This window comes from Malus domestica, chromosome 02 (assembly GCF_042453785.1).
Source record: "Malus domestica chromosome 02, GDT2T_hap1".
Classification (NCBI taxonomy): Eukaryota; Viridiplantae; Streptophyta; class Magnoliopsida; order Rosales; family Rosaceae; genus Malus; species Malus domestica.
The window spans coordinates 24,015,054-24,038,870 of record NC_091662.1 but is presented as its reverse complement, the minus strand read 5'-3'; the positions used below and the strand labels follow the sequence as shown (position 1 = coordinate 24,038,870).

Sequence of the window (23,817 nt, the reverse complement as noted above, 5' to 3'; positions counted from 1 at the left end):
TGCTTACCGGCGCATGCCATTCGGATTATGCAATGCACCGGCCACGTTCCAAAGATGCATGGTAAGTATCTTTTCCAATTTTATTGAGAAGATTATTGAGGTATTCATGGATGATTTTAGTGTCTTTGGCGATTCGTTTGATGGCTGCTTGGAAAATCTCACATTAATCTTAAAACGATGCGTGGAAACGAACCTTGTTTTAAATTGGGAAAAGTGTCACTTTATGGTAAAACAAGGCATCGTTTTAGGGCACATCGTTTCTGAAAGGGGAATTGAAGTTGATAAATCGAAAATAGATCTTGTACGCTACTTACCCTCTCCAACTTCGGTTAGAGAGGTACGTTCTTTTCTTGGCCACGCAGGATTTTATAGGCGATTCATCAAGGACTTTTCAAAAATTTCCACACCCCTATGCCGACTTCTCCAAAAGGATGTGTCCTTCGAATTCAACGAGGAGTGTGAAAAGGCGTTCAAACACCTCAAAGAGATGCTAACTTCGGCCCCCATCATTCGGCCACCAGATTGGAGCATTCCCTTCGAGCTTATGTGCGATGCGTTCGATTATGCTCTAGGCGCTGTTTTGGGACAAAGGAAGGACAAACAGCCACACGTCATATATTATGCCTCTCGGACCTTGAACGATGCTCAATTGAACTATTCCACAACGGAAAAAGAACTTCTTGCCGTTGTTTTTGCTTTAGATAAGTTTCGTTCTTATTTACTTGGCACTAAAGTAATAATTTACATTGATCATGCAGCGTTGAAGTACTTGCTGACGAAGAAGGAGGCTAAACCAAGGCTTATTCGATGGATGCTTCTCCTCCAAGAGTTCGATATCGAAATCCGAGACAAGAAAGGAAGTGAGAACGTTGTGGCTGATCACCTGAGCCGTTTGGTGCATGAAGAGGAGGTTGTGCCGATCCCAGAGACATTCCCGGACGAGCAATTGATGTCCATTGAGGTTAGTATGCCATGGTATGCGGGTTTAGTTAATTATTTAGCATCTAAAGTCATTCCAAGTGAGTTCAATAAAAACCAACGTGATAAACTTAAGTATGATGCACGAAATTATGTGTGGGATGATCCTTATTTATGGAAATATTGCTCTGATCAAATCATTCGTAGGTGTGTGCATGATTCTGAAATTCAGTCTATTTTAAACTTTTGTCACACTTATGCATGTGGAGGTCACTTTGGCACTCAAAGGACTGCACGTAAAGTACTTGAATGTGGTTTTTATTGGCCTACTATTTTTAAGGATGCTAGAACTTTTTGCATTGCATGTGATCGTTGTCAACGAACTGGAAATATAGGACCAAAAGACCAAATGCCGCAAAGTCCCATCTTTAATGTTGAAATTTTTGATGTGTGGGGCATAGATTTCATGGGTCCCTTTCCTTCATCTCATGGTTTTGTTTATATTCTACTTGCGGTTGATTATGTTTCGAAATGGGTGGAAGCAAGAGCCACCCGTACTAATGATTCTAAAGTGGTTGCAGATTTTGTTAAGACTAACGTTTTTGCAAGGTTTGGAATGCCGCGGGTACTTATAAGTGATGGGGGCTCTCATTTCTGCAATCGCACCATTGAAGCGCTACTCAAGAAATATGGTGTCACGCATAAGGTGGCAACACCTTATCATCCTCAAACAAGTGGGCAAGCGGAGGTGTCAAATAGAGAAATCAAGCAGATTTTGGAGAAGACCGTAGGGCCAAACCGGAAAGATTAGAGCTTGCGCTTGAATGATGCATTATGGGCGTATCGCACGGCCTACAAAACACCAATTGGAATGTCCCCATTTCGGCTCATTTATGGGAAACCATGCCATCTTCCGGTTGAATTGGAGCATAAAGCACATTGGGCCATCAAAACCTTTAATATGGACATTGATGCCGCAGGTCTTCATAGGAAACTTCAATTGAACGAGCTTGAAGAAGTTAGGAATGAAGCTTACGAGAACTCTCGTATTTACAAGGAGAAAACGAAGGCCTTCCATGACAGGATGATTCGGAGCAAGACGTTCTCTATCGGGCAGAAAGTGCTACTTTTCAATTCTCGCCTTCGGTTATTTCCAGGTAAGTTGCGTTCTAAATGGATTGGACCTTTTATTGTTACTAATGTTTTTTCGCATGGTGAAGTTCAAATTCAAAGTTTGAAGACGCAACAAGAGTTCAAAGTCAATGGACATCGTTTGAAGCCATATTTCACACCTTTTGAGAAGGAGACCGTGGAGGAAGTCAACCTCCAACCCGTGGGCCCTATTCAAGCTTGATTGGAAGCATCGTCCGGCTGGAAGACGTTAAAGCAAGCGCTTCTTGGGAGGCAACCCATGCAAATAAAGAGGACCTAGAAAGCTCCGACATCACAACCAGATTTGCGGTCCTAAACCCTACTCTTTATTGCTTTTACTTTGCCATATTTGTCATGTTTGCTAGTTGTGTTATTTGCGTGCTTTTGTGTGTGTCTATGTTTGAAACATTGAGGACAATGTTTGGTTTAAGTGTGGGGGGGTAAACAAAGTGTTTTTTTTGTCAAATTCGTAGGATTTTATCACCTAACATTTCAAAGGTTGTTTTTCATTGTTTTTAAGTGTTTTTAGAAAGTTTTGATGTGTTTTTATGTGGCTTTACCAGAAAATACGAAAATTCAAGAAAAAATTGAAAAAAGTTTTGAAAAAACCCAAAAAAGAGTCGTTTTACAGTTGTTTTTGTTTGTTTGTGTCGTAGAGTACCTTCCAACACAATGATGAGGATTTGGTTTTTAATTGCATGACCGTTAAAGAAAGTTACAAACATGGATGGAAGTTTGATATGCTCTTTTGTTTATGCTTGGTCATCGTTGTTGTTTACGAATTCACATATAATCACAAAGAAAGAAAAAATCAGTTTTTGTAACATGCTTGAAGGAAGTAACTCAAACTAACGCTACAACCTTGTGAGACTTGAGCCTAAACGTTTATTTGAAGAGTTAATAATCTTTGAATTTGTTGTTTTCTAAAGTCGTTGCATGATCTCATCATTCTTTGCTTGGTTGCTACTTAGAAGGCGTGTTATCATTATAGATCCAAATATTAGAACTCATACCCATTTCATTCAAAACTTAAAATTGAGTGCATAACATATAACAAGATGAAGTGTTTAGTAGTTATCACCAGAGCCAAAAAGCCTTCAACCCATGCATTTGTTTTTGTAGGATTAACCCCTTTGAGCCTTATTTAGCCTATTTTTGTTGTTAGCCACATTATCCGTACCTAGCCTAGAGTAGGACTATCCATACCCTTGTTCTTAAAGGATAATAAAGCATGACTTAGAGGGAATTCCTTTTGATCAATGTGTGCAGAAAACTAAGTGTGGGGGAAGGGAAAGTTTGTGTGCCAAAAGAAGTAAGGAGGGCACGGGTTAGACAAAGAAAAACAAAAGAAAAGAAAAAAAAGAAAGAAAATTCGTAGAAAAAGAAAGAAAAAAAGAAAAAAAGTGTGAAGAGTATGAAAAGGAGTTGAAAGAGCATAAAATGAGCTCTAAGTTGTTGGTTGTTGAAGCAAGGGTCCAAAAAGTTGAATTAGACCCTAAGCGTTGCATGAATCTTCCCCTTGAGTTTAAACATTGATTTTCGCATGCAAAAGTGAATTCTAAGTATCAATTTCATTACTTTGCTTATTATTCTTTAAGAATATTTGTTTATCCTTACCTTTCTTTGTTAGCCAATACCTTAGCCCCGTTACAACCCTTTGCTTCTATCTTGATTGTTATGTGTTTCAATATGTGGAGTTTGGAGTTGGTATGAGCATATGATATCCCTGGATCTCGCATCTAAGTAGTAGCATTCCATTCATGAGATCGTATACATACATTCATAATTCCAGAAAATGCTTTTATTGTCATAACATATGTGAGCATTAGTTTTCATATTTACATCAATCTTCTCACATATAACTAGTGTAGGGTGTGTAGTCAGAAAATCTAAGTGAAAAATGAGTGCATATCTAGTAAGAAATTGAGGGATTCTCTAAGGCATGTTACTACATTCAAAACATTGTTGTAATTGATTAAATGTGAGCTAGTAAGTGATGACTATGATTAAGTATGTGCTTAAGTGTAAAGATGGCTAAAATCTATGTGAGTAGTAATCTTTGTTGTGTCATGTACCATTGGAAATCCCTGAGACGATTGTTGGAAGGTTTAGGTTATGTTTTGTTTCGTTGTTTTGCTCGAGGACTAGCAAAAGCTAAGTGTGGGGGAATTTGATAGGAGCATATTTATGCGCCTTAATTAGTTAGTTCTTATGCATTTATGTTGTGTTTTCTTAGTTAAGTTAGTCTTTTAAGCTATTTTCATGTGTTTTCAGGTTTTAGAGACAAAGTGAGCAAAAGGATGCAATTTGGAGCATTTTGGAGCAAAATTGGGCTAAAATGGAGTTCATGCACATGAAGCACAAGGGATGGACGAATTTGAGGAATTGGTGAAGCTAGGAAGGCGTTTCAAAGTTGAAGAATTGAAGATACAAAGTTTCCTAGTTGAAGAAGGAAATGACTTGAATGAAGGATTCCTAAATGAATTGGGATTCCTAATCACTAAAGGAGTCCTAATTGAAGATGGATTCCTAGATATATGAAGTTTCCTACTCAAGCAAGGTTTCCTACATGAAGAAGAAGAATTAAAGCCAAAGAATCAGCTCAAGATAAGGAGTATTATCCAAAACCTCATCCATAACTTTATCTTAGCTTATCTTATCCAATCAAACCTTATCTTATCCTATCTTATCCTTATCCTAAACTATCCACATTCCAGCCACTTAGGAGGGTTTCTAATTAGATTAGGATGCTTAAAATGGGATTTCTAGATGACCTTATCTTATCCTATCAAGATGACACCTAAGAACCTTTCTAGAAGCCTAAAAATCTGCCTTGCATTATCCTTCTAGAACCCTAGATCCTTGCCGCACCTAATTCCTATTTCCCTTGGGATTTTTGGTGTCTAGAAGCCTTATCTTTTCACACTCTTTCTGCTGCACATTATCTCCCAATCCCTTTGGGTTTTTGACTTGTTTTCCTTATTGATAGGAGCATAATTTTGCGCCTTAGTTAGCTAGTTCTTATGCATTTTCGTTATGTTTTCTTAGTTAAAGTAGTCTTTTGAGCTACTTTCATGTGTTTTCAGGTTCAAAGGGCATATGACATAAAAGATGGCAAAATGGAGCATTTTAGAGCAAAAGTGAGCTTGGATTGAAAAGTACATGCTTGGAACAAGGAATGGACGAGTTTGAAGGTCTAGGGAGCTTAAGAAATGAAGAAATGAAAGTAAAGAACAAAGAAGTCGGAATTGGCAACTAAAGTTTCTAAAGTTGGAAGTTTCTATTCTTGGAGGTTTCCATTTTCGAGAGTTTCTATTCTTGGCTTTGGGCTTTTGGATGACCCATCTTTGCCTCTTGGACCTATGCCGCACCTAACCCTAACCCTAGCCCACTTAATCAGCCGCACCTAGGCCTTGTTCACATGAAAAAAATCTGATTACTTACCCTAAGCCCATGCCGCACCTAATGTTCTAGAAACCCTAGTTTTTGGTGGATTTCTTAACCCTAGCCGCACCTAAACCCTAGCCCATTTGTCTAACCTGATTTCTTTAGGGTTTGGCTGCCTATATATATGTGTTTTACCTCCCTTGGCCGGAGACCACCCTCTCCATATTCAGAAATTCGTCCAAAACCCTATTTCCCACCTTGCCGCAGCCTTCCATCCCCAAACTCCCAACTTTCTGCCCAAATTCAACCTTGCCGCACCATCCTCTTCCCCAAACCATTCCTACATCCTTCCATAACCATTCATCCACCTTGTGCAGCCACTAAAGGAGGAGAAAGAAGGAGTGCCGTGCAGTCCAAAGGAAGGAGAAGCCTTGCACATGCAATCTGCCATTAGTGGAGTGTTTGGAGTTCTTTCTTTCTTTGTTTCTGTTTTCATGTTTAATTTAACTTGCCTTTCAATTATGTTAGACATGTGGAACTAATTTCTTTTTAGTTAGAGGTGAATTTGAAGCCATGGACATATGTGTTATATGATTTGATTTCTTCCAATTATGATTTCAGAAATTGTGAATGTGATTTACTTACCTATTTGATTGATAACTTGTTTATGTATGTGGGTTGAGGGTCGACACTTAATTTGCATGCCTAAACTTGATGCTAGGATATAAGGGAATTTCACCTAATCGTTATTAACTTATATTCATAAGTAGTGAAAGTCGCTAGTCACGATTGCGTTAAGTAAATCCTAGGCAAGAGTAACATGCGTATCCCATAGTTATGAATGCCTCGTCAATGCTTATGATGTCCATTGAACTTAATGATCTTTGATATGTGTCTCTATCATGCGTATTCCATAGTTAGGGTCCTTGATAAGAATAATTTGGTTGTAATGCGTATTCCATTCAATTCAATGAACCTAGGGAAATCTGAGAATTAATTGGTGCAATCTAGTTAATTTGGGGCATTGTCATTCATGGTTTGTTGAAAGAGTAATTGGAGATCGAGTTGTATGCATATGTTCATGTGTGGATAAGGAATCCTCTAACTAGCTTCTCACCATTCTATTTAATCACAATCTGTTTTGCTTTACATTTGTTTTTAAAGTTTGAGTTTTAAAGTTTTAATTTCGTCAAAATCATTCCCCCATCTATTTTAAAGTGTTAGATTAGTTAGAAATCCATTTAGTTGTGTTTCTAAGTGTTTTGAGTCAAGTCATAGTCCAAATTCGTCCAAAGTAGTGTAGGTGCTCAAAACTGCCCAGAAAGTGGTTTTTAGGCAGTTTTGAGCCTTCTAGTTGCTGTTTTGAGTTTTTAGTTTGTTTAGGTGTTTTAAACCCTAGTTTTGCATTAATTGAGTCTAGTTTAGTGTTCTACATTATATTTTTATGTTCTTGAGTCAGTTTTACATTGATTAGCATCCCTAGTTAATCCCCGGTTAGAACGATCCCTATTTGCTCATATACTACAATTGTCATCCATAGGGTTTAATTTGTGTGTCAAGTTAATTTTCACATCACTTATAGGATTGGATGTTATTATCCTATGCAATTTAGGCCTTTAAAACCTTGTCCTTTGCTACCTAGGAATGTGAATTTTCAGCCTATAAATACAAGGCCTTGCCGCACCTATTCATTCACCACCCTCTACCAGATTTTCACTACACCATTCACCATTCATACCTCTTGTGCCGTGAGTTTGCAAGGAGAAGAAGGAAGACAACTTGGAGCCGTGCATGCCATTCAAGGAGCTTGGATTGTGGAGCGTTTCTAGGTGTTTTCTATCTTTATGTCAATGTTTAAATTTATTTGTCTTTGTGTATTTGCGAACATGAGGAACTAATTTCTTTATAGTTAGAGGGGAATTCAAAGCCATGATCATATGTTTTATATGACTTGATTTCTTCCAATTATGATTTCATGAATCGCGAATGTGGTTTACTTATCTATTTGATTGATAACATGTTTATGTATGTTGATTGAGGGTCGACACTTAGTTTGCATGCATGAATTTGATGCTAGAGTATAAGGGAATTTCACCTAATCGTTATTAACTTATATTCATAAGTGGTAAAAGTCGCTAGTCACGATTGTGTTAAGTAAATCCTAGGCAAGAGTAACATGCGTATCCCATAGTTATGAATGCCTCGTCAATGCTTATGATTTCCATTGAACTTAATGATCTTTGATATGTGTCTCTATCATGCGTATTCCATAGTTAGGGTCCTTGATAAGAATAATTTGGTTGTAATGCGTATCCCATTCAATTCAATGAATCTAGGGAAATCTGAGAGTTAATTGGTCAATCTAGTTAATTTGGGGCATTGTCATTCATGGTTTGTTGAAAGAGTAATTGGAGATCGAGTCGTATGCATATGTTTCATGTGTGGAGAAGGAACCTTCTAACTAGCCTTTCCCCATTCTATTTCATCAAAATCGTTTTCATTAAAGTTTGTTTTTAAAGTTTTTGTTTTAAAAGTTAAATTCGTCCAAAATCAATCCCCATTTACTTAGTTGAGTCATAGTAGTTAGAAATCACTTTAGTTTATGTTTTTAAGTGTCTTAGGTCAAGATAAAACCAATTTTCGTCCAAGATTGAGTCTAGTGTTCAGAACTGCCCAGATTGTGGTTTTAAGGCAGTTTTGAGTGTTTTTGGGCTGTTTTGAGTCTTTTGGTTTGTTTTGGTGTTTTAAAGTTTAGTTTTGTATTCTTTGAGTTTAGTTTAGTGTTTTAAACTTGTTTTTATGTATTTGAGTCCGTTTTCAAGTGATTTTGCAATCCCTCCTAATCCCCGGTTTAGAACGATCCCTACTTACATACTTTGCTACAATTGATAAAAAGAGGGTTAATTTGAGTGTCAACATAATTATCACACCATTCCTCATATGAACTACCAAAGAAATTGGAAAAACATAGATTGTCTTTATATTCCAATTTTAAGGAACTAAATTCCGTCACTATGTGAAATGGAAAAATGTTTTGTTTGACAAAATAATGTTCTTTATTAATCAATGATTGGATTATGGTAATCTAATTAATTATCTCTATAGTAGAGATAATATGGTAGTGTTAACTGTTTAGAAAATAATGATGCTTAAAACCCAAAAGGTTGCAAGGTAGTGACTAATCCCCACTAAAGTTGTGATACCTCTAAAACATAAATTACGAGTTGGTCATAGATGGACGCTTTGGATCGTTAGATCCGGATCCAATACCTTCTTGTTAAAATTATATAGAGGCGAAATGTTCGAAACTTTATTCTTTTGGAAAGAAGAAAGAATCACAAAGTTGTTGAGGTTAATTCACTTAGATGTTAGTGGCACTTGTCCACAAACATAATACTACTCATGTTGGATAACATTCACCGAAGATCACTCTCGGTTGGACTATAGTTTATTTTGAATAAACACAAGTCCGAATACTTTGCAAAATGTTTCAAAGAATTCAAGAAATGTAAGTTGATGAGTAAGACATCTAAAGTATTTACCTCCTTAGATTTGATCCAAGGAAAGGTAACACTTTAGACGAGTTTCCTTGAAAGATATCAAGGAAAATAGCATCATAAGATAATGTATTTCTCCATTAGGAGAAGAACGAACTCGAATAAGATTTAGTTCATTAGATGTTATCTATTACCCATATATAGGATATATACTTCTAAAACAATATGATTGTCAATGAGAAGATCTTCCAATATTTTCATGACTCCATAAGATGTAGTTGGAAAGAAAAACAAATCTTAAAACATGTTAAGATTTGGGGTTGTGTGTTAATAAACAATATTTTTTTTATAACAATCTTGTAGGATATCCTTAAATTAACTTTTGGATATCGCTTTTATAAACCAACTAACAAATGTTGTTTTGTTGGGTAGTTCATTGTAATCTTACAATGTGATTTGCCTAAGAGCAAATGAACGAGGGATAGAACTCAAAGAATGGTTCTTTGAGAGACAAGAAAGTAATCAACAAATATAACAACCTAGTTCCTATACCTCAAGCTCCAAGGTAGTCGATAAGGATTTATAAACCGTCTCAGTTGAATGGTTTTTTGAACTTTATGACTAAGTCATAGAGTTGCACCTCTTAATTCGAAAGAACTAAGAATGAAAATCCTTATGACTACAATGAGTGTATATATATGATATATACTCAAGGAAATGGTAAAGTACCATTTGACTCGAAATAATGAAACCTTCATAGCTAATTGGTAGCTTAAGGTGACTACAATCAAAGAGAATGGTTGACTTTGAAGGAACCATTTTTGACGTAGTCTTAGTTTCAATTAATTCGAAGATTGCTAGCTACAACTAAATGGTGATTCAATGTTTGGACATAATATAGGTTTCCGAAACCATTATTAAGATAGTCTTGATAATATATGTCTAAAACTATGAATCACAAGACATGTAAGTTGTAGAGATCCATCCATCATGAATCTTAGCAAGCTAGTGGGAGCTATAAGCGTCTTATGAGAGAAAGGTAAAATCATTTGATTTCTCATAAAGATGTAAATGAATCTTTTGTTTACTAGGTTTACAAAAGATTAGTGGGAGTTAATCATATTCCTAAATTTGTATATATATATGTAAATATATATAAATATATTTGTGATATATATGAATGTATATATGATATATTAATTTTGGAAATGAAAAAAGAATATTTCTTCGTTAAAGTTATGACTTTAAACATTATATGAAGATAGAATGTATATGGGAGATATAGTCTATATACATGGGATGGAAATCTATAATGATATATTTCATGATATAATTAGATTATACCAATCCCTAATAATAGACAATGGATGCTAGGAAGTTTCTCATATGATGATAAACTTCAATTAGAAGGACAACTCTAGTGAGACTAAGAAGTTGCTCTTCTCAAAGAGAACGTACTCTTTGACTCCCAAAGAAATAATGCGTAAATAGAATCCTTTATGCATACGCACAAAGGTGATTTATGTATTTCATATTGTATGAAAAACATTAATATGAGTTGTACCTAGAACGGTACAAGACGATATAAGTGCAAGCCTAGGATCAGAACCATGGCAACTGTCAAGTGAGTCCTTAAGTATTTAAGAAATACTAAAGGATAGATTCCTCAAAGAATGAGGAAGAATTAGAGTAACGTAAAGGAAGCGTAAATGTATTAGATTATGAATCTAATCCATCATTGGATGTTTCTTCATTATGAATGAAGAGATAAACGGATAACTCTTTATTATGACTAAAGAGATATTTGGATGGAAACATTAAAGTAATGACTTTAGTGTGTTCCATTATGAATGCAAAATATATTGCCATATAGAAGCTTACAACAATGTTGTTTGGATGGGAAAGTTCATTTATGAACTCTCTATTCGGTTCCAACCAGAAAGTGTATCTAGTGTATCGACACTATGACACTAATGGGGCGATAGCTCAAGCCAGGGAATCAAGGTCTCATCAAGGTCCGAACTCATATGAGAGACTGAACCACATGATTGAGAATCATGTATAATGGTGACGTCGTTATTCTCAAGGTTGCTTCTATGGATAACATATAGATATCCATTGCCTAGGCCTACTATTTAGCCATTTATGAAATGACTACAAAAGAGGTATCATCACTGATGACTAAGCTGATTGGCTCTAGTGCAAGTGGGAGATTGTTGGAAATGTGCCCTAAAGCCAATCATATGATGATACTTTACGGACATTTTACATGTTAAACTAATCTAGTTTAACTATAAAGGGCAAAGATTATTGTTTGAGCCGTCTCATATAAATGTTATATACTTAAACGATAAAGTCCAAGGAATATGTGATTGGAATAATGTAATCTAATGAAGTTAGATTCATGAGACCATTCTTTCGTAGACACATCCTAAATGTTCCTGATCATAGGATTGTCAATTGGGCATTGACAGTCCGTCAAGATCGGTACGTGCTATGTCTTCTCTCAGGGAGAGTGACTAGTCTCGAGTCATTGGTGTGTGTGACATCAAGACAAGTACGTAGGTGCTCAGTAGAGAATGAGTTCACTGAACGCGATCAACGAAGAGTTCTCATACTCATGTCACATGAGAACTCATGTTTGGGATAATGCAAATTAGTCATTTGACCTGAGGCATCACAGTTGTCTTGTGGTTAAGTCCTTGATCTTTGATTATGTCAAAGTCACCCCATCGGGGTGTCCACGGCATCGTTGGGGTTAAGCCACTTAGTCATGGAGGCAAGTGAATGCGCAACAAGGGATCTCTAACCTTCAAACCGTTTGAGGGAGAATACTCTATGATATGATTTAGAATCTCTGGCCAGAGTATGAATGAGATTTAGAAAAGTAGTTCTAAATCACATTCAAAGAAATCATATAAGCACACGAATCACATTGGATAGTAGACATGAATAAATAAACTATCAAACCAAACAATGTGGTCAGGAGTATTAGATTAGAGAAAGACCGTATTGCATTTGTAATCCCAAACTGAATAGGTTTTCTCTACCTCTTCTGATTAGCTTGGGTAACCATGATATGCTGCAAGGTGTCACTCATGGTTTGTGGAAGCCCTAAACGTGTGTAATCACTAAAGGGAGAATTGAAAGTAAGTTTCAATTCACAATCGATGTAAAATGGTTTTAAATCGCCCACTGCCTCGCTAAAAGGAACCTAATGGATCGCACACCGTGTAAGGAGGAGATTGAAGAAACAATGGAGATGAGTAAGAATGATTAAATGGTTTAATCATTTATTTATGGCAATGATGAATTAATATGTTAATTAATCAAACGAATAAGTTCGTTAAAGCCCTCGGGATAGTTTTGGACCTTAAGGCCCAATGGGCTTCGAACGTCAAGCCCATTAACTTGAGTTGTATGACAACTTAATGAATAATGATTCACAAAGGCCCAATTAGTCCAAAATATCCTAATGGCCGGCCATATTGTTTAGGGTAGTGAACTTGGACTTATTTACAAGTTTGTCACTCAAATGAATAAAGGTATAAATATGACTTTATAGCCAAAATTCATTAAGGGTTTGTTTTGGAGAAAATTGGTGAGAACTTGTCTCTCCATTTCTCTCTAAATAGGCTAGCCACCTTGGGGGGTGCATCTTGCAATCCCACTACTCCAAGGTCACTCATTTCTTCTCCAATCTCTCCTTGGTGAAGAGACTTAGAGGTTCTCAATTTTGGGAACTTGGAGAAACCTATTCTTCCATCCAAATCCATAGATTTATTATGCAAGGAATGAAGGCCCTCTCTTTGGGTGATTAGCCTTTGCTTATGCAAAGAGGAATCTACAAAGGTACAATTTCAACTCACTTTGTTTTGAGTTGAGTTTTGGTTCACCAATCTACTAGGCTTTGAATTTCATGGTTAAAGTTTTGTTTTTAAGTGCATGCAAGCATGATTCCGCCTTTAATTGTTAATTGCATGCTTATTGATGTTGCTTAAATGAACTTGTTTTCACAAAATATTCCTTCAATTCATGCATGCAAACTAAGTGGGCCCTCTTAACCAACATACACAAACCAGTTTTAATTCATAGATAAGTAAATTGAATTCACAACTTATGAAACGCAATTAGAAGTAATCAAATCATATAGCAAGCATAAACATGGTTTTGAATCCCCCCCTAGCCAAGGGGGGGGTTTAGTTCCTGATATGCACAAAGCAAAGATAAATAAGTTTAAACATTGAAATCCAAAGATAGAAAACACCTAGATACTCCAACTTGGACAGCAAGTGCATCCACGAAGTTCCTTCCTTTCTCCTTGCTGCGGCACAAAGGTTGGACAGGTTTTGGGGTTATGAATGGTGTAGAATGGATGGGGGATGTGTGGTGGTGTCTAGGGTTGATGGGTGGTGCGGCTAGGGATGATTTTGGGCAGAAATTATGGAATATGGTGGTGGAAGGGTGCGGCAGAGAGCAAGGGATGATTTCTGGCGTGAATTGATGTGTATGAGAGGTGGTAATTTAGCCAAAGGGTTAATATGAGTATATATAGGCACTTAAAACCCTAGGGGAATCAGATATGGACTTGTATAATTAAAACCCATCAGGAAAAGGCTTAAAACAATCAGATTTGGAATGGGAAAAGGCCTCGTAGGTGCGGCAGGTAAGGGATAGGGTGGATAAGGCTTCTAAAAAGCCTTGCAAGGCAAGGAAATCAGATTTCTAGAAGGGAATAGGTGCGGCACTAAGGGATAAGGCTGATTGTGAAGGGATAAGGTGTCCTAAAGTGTTTAGGACTCCTCTTTGGAGCTGAAATCTTTGTACATTAGGATTAGGAAAGTTTGTCTTTGTCAATCCTTCATCATCTTGGATTCCTTTTCCTTCTTGGACTTGGAAAACTTCTTTGTTGCTGAAACTTGATGCCATTTGGATTTAACTTTCCTACTTCAAGTAGGAAACCTTATTTGAGTAGGAATCTTCATCGTCTAGGAATCCCAATTCCACTAGGAAACCTATTTCAACTAGGAATCCTAATTCAACTAGGATTCCATCTTCAATTAGGGACTTTCCTACTTCAACAAGGAAACCTTGTTCAAGTAGGAAACATCATCTTCAAATCTTCAATTTCTTCCATCCTCTTGGCTCCAAGCATATGATGTCCATTCCAAGCTCTAATTTGCTCCAAAAGGCTCCAAAATGCATCCTTTTGCATACTTTGCCTTTATAGCCTGAAAACACATAAAACTAGCTTAAAAGACTACTTTAACTGAGGAAAAACAATGTAAATGCACAAGAACAAGCTAACTAAGGTGCATAAATATGCCCGTATCAAGATATGAATTGATTTCTTCCAATCGTGATTTGATAAGTTGTGATTGCAATTCAATTATCTATTTTATTCATAACTGATTCTTGTATCTTTATTAAGGATGCATACTTAATTTTCATGCATGAATTAGATGCTAGAATATAAATGAGTTTCACCTAATCGTTACAAGTTTATATTCATGAGTAGTGAAGGTTGTTTATCACAATCCCGTTAATTGAATTCTTGGCAATTGTATCATGCATTCATAGTTATAATTGCCTTGTCAACACTTATGATTTTCATTGAACGTAATGATCTCTGATTGTATCTCTATTATGCATTCATATAGGGGACTTTTAGAGAATGATTTGGGTTGTCGCATGCATTCATCCAATTCAATGAGTAAAGGAAAATCTGAGGGTTAATTTGTGCATCACGGTTAATCTGGGGTGTTGAGCATAATAGTTTATTGAAAAGCAATTGGAAATCGATACATGTACAAGTGTGTCATGTGTGAAGAATGGACCTCTAACTAATCCATCCATCATCGTATTCCTCAAATTTGTCTTACAATCTGCCTAGTTTTATAACTTGTTTGTTTGTTTCAAATTCATCAAAACCAAAATCCCCATTTTACTTTCTTGTTTCAAAGTGTTAAATTTCAGTTTTGTTTGTGTTTTTGAGTGTTTTGATTCAAACCAAAACACTAAATTCGTCCAAAATTGTGTTAAAGTCAAATCTGCCCAGTTTGTGTTTTTTTTAGGCAGTTTTGAGTCCCTTGAGTCTATTCAAACGTTTTTAACTTTGTTTTTATGTTTTTGAGTAAGTTTAGAGGTTTTAGCAAGCCCTCATAATCCCCGGTTTAGAATGATCCCTACTTGCATTTATACTACAATTTGACAATAAGAGGATTTAATTTTAGTGCTTAACTTTCATCGCATCAGGGATGTGCACCACTTGAGTGCAATGATTAAATGTAATGGTGCATGAAAACAGAAATAATGAAGGGGACAAGGGTGAGTGTTGTGGTGATGAGTGAATGTAGTGGTGTATTTTCTGCCCATGCCATGCCTTTCCTTTGCCCATGTGTGTGTGTTTCCTTTGCCCATTTTCACACACATGTTCCTCATTATTTCAACCACAAAACAAACACATTTTCTACCCTCCAAGCTGTCCATGCCAAGCTGTCCATGTGTGTGTGTGTTTCCTTTGCCCATTTGCACACACATATGCTGAATTCTAATCTTCCCAAAACGTCCATCCTCATGTCTCCAAGTGCATGCAATCCATTTCAGCCCAAAATTGCTCCAAAATGCACTAAAATGCACTTTTCTTGCCAACTTTGTTATTAGGACCTACAAACATACGAAAATGATTTAAAACACTCTTATAAGCAATAACTAACTAAGTAAGTGCAAGAAAACATGTTAACTAAGTCACATAAATATGCTCCTATCACCGGTCTAGAATGATCCCTACTTAGATCTTTACTACAATTGTCAATAAGAAGGTTTAATTTGTGTGCTTATATATTTCACATCAATACGGCATGATAAAGGCCCACGTTAGTAAGCATATCTTTGGATCAGCTCAAGACATCTTCAAGCCACTCCCAATAAAACTCAACAAAGATGGCTTCTCTAGTAGTCGACATGGTGCTATTCCAAGTCATAGCTCCACAATGGATGTGATCGCCAAGAAGCTCAAACAAAGTCACAATGATTAAAAGAAATCAGCCGCAAAGCTTGAGCAACACAACAAAGAAGGCAGCTACAAGACAGTCATTCAAAGCACGCTATAGTAGCAAAGAAAACCAAAATGCTACGCAATCACACTAAGCAACCCCACAACGATTGCGCAAGCAGTTTCTTGCACAAGCAAAGTCAATAAGCACGGGAAGGTTCGTTGTGCCAAAACACACACCTATTTGTCCTATAAATAAGGATCAATTGCTCCCTATTGCTATAGGGAGAATACATACCAAATAGTAAAAGGAAAATCAAAAGAAGGAAGTACATTTCTAGCAAAAGAAGGGAGGAAATTCCAAGCAAAAAATGGCAAGGTGATTTCAGCCACAAAGGAAAAAAGCATGCTGTTTTTGCAACAAAATCAGCAAAGAAAAGAAAAGGAAACAAAAAATAAGGAAGGGGCTTCAAAATTTCCAAAACATCAAAGGAAAGTACCTTTCCTTGCCAAAATACAAAAGGCAATCCCTCCAAAGCAAGGACAAGCCTTCTAGTTTCCCAAACCAAAAGGGAAACACTCCCTTGGCTGAAAAAATGGAAAGGAAAGGGAAAAAAAAAATGCAAATCCTACTTATCTAAGGACAAGCATTAAATCTTTCCAAAACCTTGAAGGAAATCACCAAAGCTTTCAAACACTTTGAAGGAAATCACCTTCATTACCAAAATTGAAGGAGATTTCTACCTAAGGAAGGAAAAAAAATCCAAGTCTCAAATTACACCAAATGTAATTTGTCAAAAAAATAATGGAAAATCAATATGCACAATAAGTATGTGCCAATTTATCCATTTTCATAATTTTTATTCAAGATCACGCCTTTACAGACCTTGAAGAAAATTTTCATTTCATTCAAGATTAAGCATTTACGGCCTTTGAAGAAAATTTTCATTTCATTCAAGACCAAGCCTCAACGGCCCTTGAAGAAATGTTTCGTCCAAGAAATATGCCTTAACGACCCTTGAAGAAGCAAACTAATTCAAGATCAAGTCTCGTCTACCCTTGAGTTAGGACATTCACATTGTAGGACTTCAAAACACGTTTCCTACATGTGACAAGCACATGCCTACAACATGCTGATAGGAATATTTATGCGACTTAGTTAGCTTGTTCTTGTGCATTTATGTGGTTATTTCTTAGTTAAATTAGTATTTCAAGTCATTTTCGTGTGTTTGTAGGACCAAAGGGCTAAAGTATCAAGAAAGTTCATTTTGGAGTATTTCAGAGCAGTTTTGGGCACTAAATGGATAGCACATGTATGGGCCAAGGTGCATGGACAAATTTGGAGTTCAAAAGGCTAGGAATCTGATAAGGAGATGAAGAAATTATATTCAAGACAAAGAAAATAAGGAATAAGCTCAAAAGAGGAAACATTATCCACAACCTTATCCAACCTTATCCTATCATTATCCTATCCTAATCCTATCATGCCTTAAACCTAGTTGCAAGGGGACCTAAATATCTATTTCTAGAAGCATTCCCTTCTAGATGTCCCAAATTAGCCACAAAAACATTGTTTCTAGAAACCTTACAAAGGTGGCGCCTATTCCCTTCTAGAATGCCTTGCCTTGCCTTGCAATCCACTCTCCCTTCCCTCCAATACCTGCCGCACCTTTCCTCATCCAATTCCCCTTGGATTCTGATTTTATTAGCCTTATTCCTTGTGGATTTGGGTTATATAAATCATTTTCAGAGATTAATTGGGCCAAACCCTTTTCTTGGTGGATTTAAACTCAATGCCACACCCTAGGGCCTTAATACTTTTAATGTGCTGATTCATAACCCTAATCTGATTAACCCTAGCCTTGCCGTGCCTATATATACATATTTTCAGCCATAAATTCGTCACCATCCCCTAACCATCAGAAACACATTCAGCCGCAACCTTTTGATGTGATAAAAGTTAAGCACACAAATTAGACCCTCTTGTTGTCAAATCGTAGTATAAATGCAAGTAGGGATCGTTCTAAACCAAGGATTATGAGGGCTTGCTAAAACCTCTAAACTGACTCAAAAACATAAAAACAAAGTTAAAAACGTTTGAATAGATTCAAGGGACTCAAAACAGATTCAAAAGACTCAAAACTGCTTAAAAACACTCAAAACTGCCTAAAAACACAATCTGGGCAGATTCTGACCTTAACACAATTTTGGACGAATTTAGTGTTTTGGCTTGAACCAAAAACTCAAAACACAAACAAAACCTAAATTGAACACTTTGAAACAAGAAAGTAAAAGGGGGGTTTTGAATTGGACGAATTTGAAACAAACAAACAAGTTATAAAATTAAGCAGATTATAAAACGAAATTGATAAATAAGATGATGGATGGATTAGTTAGAGGTCAGTCATTCACACATGAAACACTTGGACATGAATTGATTTCCAATTGCTTTTCAATAGATTACGATGCTCAACACCCCAGATTAACCGTGATGCACAAATTAACCCTCAGATTTTCCTTTACTCATTGGATTGGATGAATGCATGCAACAACCCAAATCATTCTCGAAAAGTCCCCTACATGAATGCATAATAGAAATACAATAAGAGATCATTACGTTTCATGAAAATCAAAAGTGTTGACGAGGCAATTGTAACTATGAATGCATGATACACTTACCAAGAATTCAATTAACGCGATTGTGATAAGCAACCTTCACTACTATTGAATATAAACTTGTAACGATTAGGTGAAACTCATTTATATTCTAGCATCTAATTCATGTATGAAAACTAAGTATGCATCCTCAATAAACATACAAGAATCAGTTATGAATAAAATAGATAATTCAATTGCAATCACAACTTAACGAATCACAATTGGAAGAAATCAATTCATATCTCAAGCATGTTCATGGCTTCAAACTTCCCCCTAAGTAATTAGGGGCTTAGCCACTCATGATTACAGCAAAATTAGAAAGTAATAACAAAATAAACATTGAAAACAAGAACGAAGTACACCTAAAACGCCCCAATCTACAAGCATGAAACGCCAAGGGCCTTCTTCTTCCCCACCTTGCTGCGGCACAAGAGTCTATGGATGGTTATGGACGTATGAAAGAGTCAGAAATAGGTTTAGGTTGAAAGGGGGTTGTGGCAAGGATGTATGGTGGTGGGAAGGGATGTAGAATGGTGTATAATGGTGGAGAGGATGCGGCTGGATGTATTTTTGAATGGAAGGGAGATGGTGACAAATTTAGGCTTTAAAACACATATATATAGGCATGGCAAAGCTAGGGTTTTCACAAATCTGATGGAAAGAGGTTAGGGTTTACGAGATAAAAGGCTTGGCCCATCTAAGGGAGAAAAGAACTCAGGTTTTATGCAGATTTTTAGGCTTCTAGAACATTAGGTGCGGCACAACCCTAGGGAAATCAGATTAGGGTTTAAACTTAGCAGATTTTAAGGCTTAGGGCCTAAAGATTCAGTTTAGGGTTTAAATCAACAAAGAAAAGGGTTTTGGCCCACTTAGTTTCTGAAAAGGATGTGTAGAACCCAAATCCACAAGGGAAAGGGCCTAACAAATCAAAATCCAAGAGGGAAGAGGCTTGAAAGGTGCGACAAGGGTTGGAACCAAGGTGAAAAAGGATTGGGAAACTTCCAATCCAAGAATAGAAACTTTCAAGAATGGAAACCTCCAACTTTAGAAACTTTGGCTTCCAATTCTGAACTCTTTGTTCTTCATGTTCATTTCTTCATTTCTTGCCTCCTTTGATCTTCAATTTCATCTATCCATTTGGCTCCAAGCATGTGATATCCATTTTATGCGCAAAACTGCTCCAAAGGCTCCAAAATGCACCTTTTTGCGTACTTTGTCCTTAGAACCTGAAAACACACTAAAATGGCTTAAAAGACTAAAATAACTAAGAACTAACAACGTAAATGCACAAGAACAAGCTAGCTAAGTCGCATAAATATGCTCTTATCAAATTCCCCCACACTTAGCTTTTGCTAGTCCTCGAGCAAAACGAAACAAACACAACAAAAAAAAATAAAATAAATAAACAAAAGACACTCTAATCCTTCCAACATTTACCTCAGGGATTTCCATTGCACATGACATGTTGAAGATCATCATTTCCCACAGATTTTAGTCATCTTCACACTTAAGCACATACTTAATCACAGTCACCACTTACTAGTTCACATTTAACCAATTAAAATGATGTTTTGAATGTAGCAACATGCCTTAGAGAATTTGCTCAATTCCTTACAAGATACTCTCTATTTTCATTCACATTTTCTGACTACACACCCTACACTAGTTATATGTGAGAAGATTGATGTAAACATGAAAACTAGTACTCACATATGTGTAAAACAAAGGAAGCCATTTTCTGGAGATATTAAGCATGTTTAGATTGAAGGGAAAAATATGAGTTTAACACATGGGATTTCTAAATGACTAACATGCATATACAATTCAAAATTTATATACAAGAGCAACGGAAGCAATTTATCAAATAATATCAAAGCTATAGTCATACAAATCCCCTTCAAGGTTCATAGGTTTATATATAATGCATCTATAACATTCAAGTTAAGAACTAAGTGAAGGTATAGATCTATACCTCTTGATCTTGATTTTAGGCGAAGGATGGACCACCTCCAAGTCCTTTGCTCCTTGAAGTCCTTGAGCCTAGCCTCCCTCCTTGCCTCCTCCACTTTGTTAGTAAGAGTGCTCCAAGGTTCTCCTTTAGTCTCCAAAGGAGAAGACCTCTAAAGATCCACACCCACTAGTGTAGTGAGATGGATGGAGGAATAACCAAAAGAGTGAAAAAGGATTAGCTAAATCACCCTTAAGGTGGCCGGCCCTTTGAGTGTTAGAGAGATATTTTTCTTTTGCCTCTTTGTTGTTTTAACACTTCAAAAAACCCCAATGAACTTTGTGCTATAAAGTTCCTTTTATAGACAAAAGAAACAAGTCAACATTTGACCTTTCTCTCCCTCTCTTTGGCCGGCCTATTGGTGTTGGTTTGGGCTTTGGGCTTTTATTATTTCAAGTCATCCTGTGCTTGAATAAAAGCCCAATGGGTCTAGGCCCAATGGGCCCAATTAAACCAGAACGTTTCTTTAAGCCCAAAACGATCTTTTATCGCTTTTATGATTTCTTTAGACTTTCTAAATTAACCACAACACTTAATTAATCCAATTAATTATTTTCTTCATCCATTAATTACTCACTACAAGAGTGTATCGGTGTACAATCATTTTAGGTTCTAATTAGCAAGGCAATGAGGTGATTGGCATCAATCCAATTGATTATATTTAATTCAATCACTTAGTGAATTAAAACTTCCTTTTAATTCACCTTCTTCTTTGATGACTACATTTAATCATCTAGAAGAACTCACAAGCTATGAGTGACATCTAACCATATGTCATAGCTACCCAAGCTAATGTAGAAGTTGTTCGGAGAACCTATTCAGTTGGAATTACAATGTAATTCGATCATTCTCTAAAACAATACTCTCAACCACATTACTAGGGTATGGATATATTATGTCAAACCCCTAATGTGATTATTCCTTCTTATATGATTCAATTGAGTCGTATAGGAACGCTTTCCTTTATTACGCTCGATACTTCGGCCGAAGATTCCTGAATCATATCTTAGAGTATTCTTCCTCTCTAATCGAGGATTAGAGATTCCTTGTTGCGCATTCACTTGCCTTCATGACTAAGTGGCTTAACCCCAATTATGCCGTGGACATCCGCGAATGGGGTGACTTTGACATAATCAAAGATTAAGTACTTAGCCACAAGACAACGACGATGCCTCAGGTCAAAGGACTACTTACATTATTCCAACCATTAGAGTTACTTGCTTGACATATGAGTAGACCTCCATGCAAGTACTCTCGTTCGATTGTGTTCAGTGAACTCATTCCCTTAATGAGCACCTACATACTTGTCTTAGTGTCACAACACGAATGGGATGAGACTTTCCATCATTCCATTTGAAGCGGACACAGTATGTACCGGTCTAAGCATTGTCAGTTTCCCTCCGACAATCCAATGACTAGGAACCTTTTGGACATAATGGTTATGTGAAGAAGGTCTCTGTAGTCTAACATTATTAGATTACTTCTTCAATCGATCCATTGTCCATGGATACACTATTTAGGACATATATCGTTTATTGAGACAGTCCTAATTCGTGTCTTTGCCATTTGATGTATAAGACTCATCTATACATCCATTCATTTGTCCTGAAAGGTTTCTTCCAAAGATTGACTTTCAGGGCATATTTCCAACAATCTCCCACTTGCACTAAAGTCAATCACTAGTGTATCTTATACATCTTGTTGAGAGAGCTTATGCTCGTAGGTTAACTTGGTTATGTATTAATCCCTTTTATTATTTAAAAGGGATTTTCTTATCAAATGTTTCCAAAATATTTGATGATGTCTCTTTATTGTGTTCGAATACTTTGATGAGACCTTGATTCCATGGCTTGAGCTATCGCCCCATTACGTCGTAGTATCCTACTAACGACCTTATGGTTTGGATTCAATCATTGGTTCTAAAAGAACCCCTTCCATTCAAAACACCTTTTGAAGCAGTTTCTAAAACTATATATCGACATATATTTCATTTGTATACTTTATACAAACTTTGCTCCAACCTTGAGACCATTGTAGTACAATACTAACAATTCATTCATATGATTAGTACTTCATCCATTATGAAGTTCCATTTGTTAAAATGGCTTATTTTCACTTTGGTTAACAACCTAAGTGAATGCACGCTTCCAGAGTCCCACTCTGATGTTTCTTTCTTAAAGGCAATAATACTCTTTCAGTTGCTTTGGTTCTGATCCTGGGATATAGTAATATCTTAAAGTGACAACCCCTGTGGTTCTTCACCTTTGGATATCTACTTCACAAGTCAATACATGTGTCCCTTTTGTGATTTTATGACACATTCATTATAAGGGTTATGAAAGTGATTTCCTATCACATAGGAAAATGCTTTCTTAAATCTACAACATTTGAGATTTAATTCCCATATAACATTATTGAGATAGCCTTGCTATATCAATAAGTCCAATTTCAAGTCTATACTTCAAAATTGACCGTGTCATGTTTTGTCATTTTTCGAGTAACATCTATGTTTTATCAAGTCTATCGAATAGACTTTATTCACATCTTGTTGCTCAAATTATGACATCACTCCCACTGGCCTTGTTGTAACTTAGCATTCATTCAAAAATAACAATTATATTTTCTTGATTTGAATGCATATTGCTCCCACTAACTTAAATGAATCACACACAAAAGAATTCCTTCTCGAGTAATTCCATTTGAAATGTGTGACTTGTTTCATTAAGTCTATTCATTTAAATTATATGTTGTCATACACCATACTTCAAGTTTTAGTCATACTAAGACCTTTAATGTAGTCATATAAGAATTATCCAAGTCTTTAGTGGAAGCATGGCTCCTACTAAGGATATAGAAACTCAACCATTCCTTCTAGGTGGTTGATATAATTCTTTATCAAAACTACATAGAGCGTTATAGTTACATGAGATGTTGAATTTGGATTGTCTTGTTGTTAAACCATATGTTGTGACTCATTTTGAAACTATTTCCCTTTTGTTTTATCAACATGTCCATATGCTTAGTTATTTAGCTTGTTCTCATAAAAGAGAATGATGGACAACTCCCAACATATAACCATTTTATGCTAGGTTGACGAAACCAACATTCAAAGACTATTCTTTAGAATGTCACACAACATAGAATTTTAACGTTTGAAGAGCTTGAGTCCTTTTAACAATTAAAATTACAAACTTTTAATAATA

General features: G+C 36.3%; 1 protein-coding gene across 1 annotated transcript; it reads left to right on the top strand.

The window, feature by feature from the left end:
- Window positions 1–1,879: 1,879 nt before the first annotated feature.
- LOC139191524 (uncharacterized) lies at window positions 1,880–2,272 on the top strand. Its single transcript, XM_070812409.1, has 2 exons — window positions 1,880–2,075; window positions 2,139–2,272. The coding sequence occupies exons 1-2, from the start codon at window positions 1,880–1,882 to the stop codon at window positions 2,270–2,272; spliced, it is 330 nt and encodes a 109-aa protein (XP_070668510.1).
- The last annotated feature ends 21,545 nt before the right edge of the window (window positions 2,273–23,817 follow it).

Bases quoted from the DNA above. Each gene is read 5' to 3' on its own strand.
- LOC139191524 (XM_070812409.1), top strand. From the start codon at position 1,880: ATGGACATTGATGCCGCAGGTCTTCATAGGAAACTTCAATTGAACGAG. The intron at 2,076-2,138 runs GTAAGTTGCGTT...CGCATGGTGAAG, and splicing joins TCGCCTTCGGTTATTTCCAG to TTCAAATTCAAAGTTTGAAG.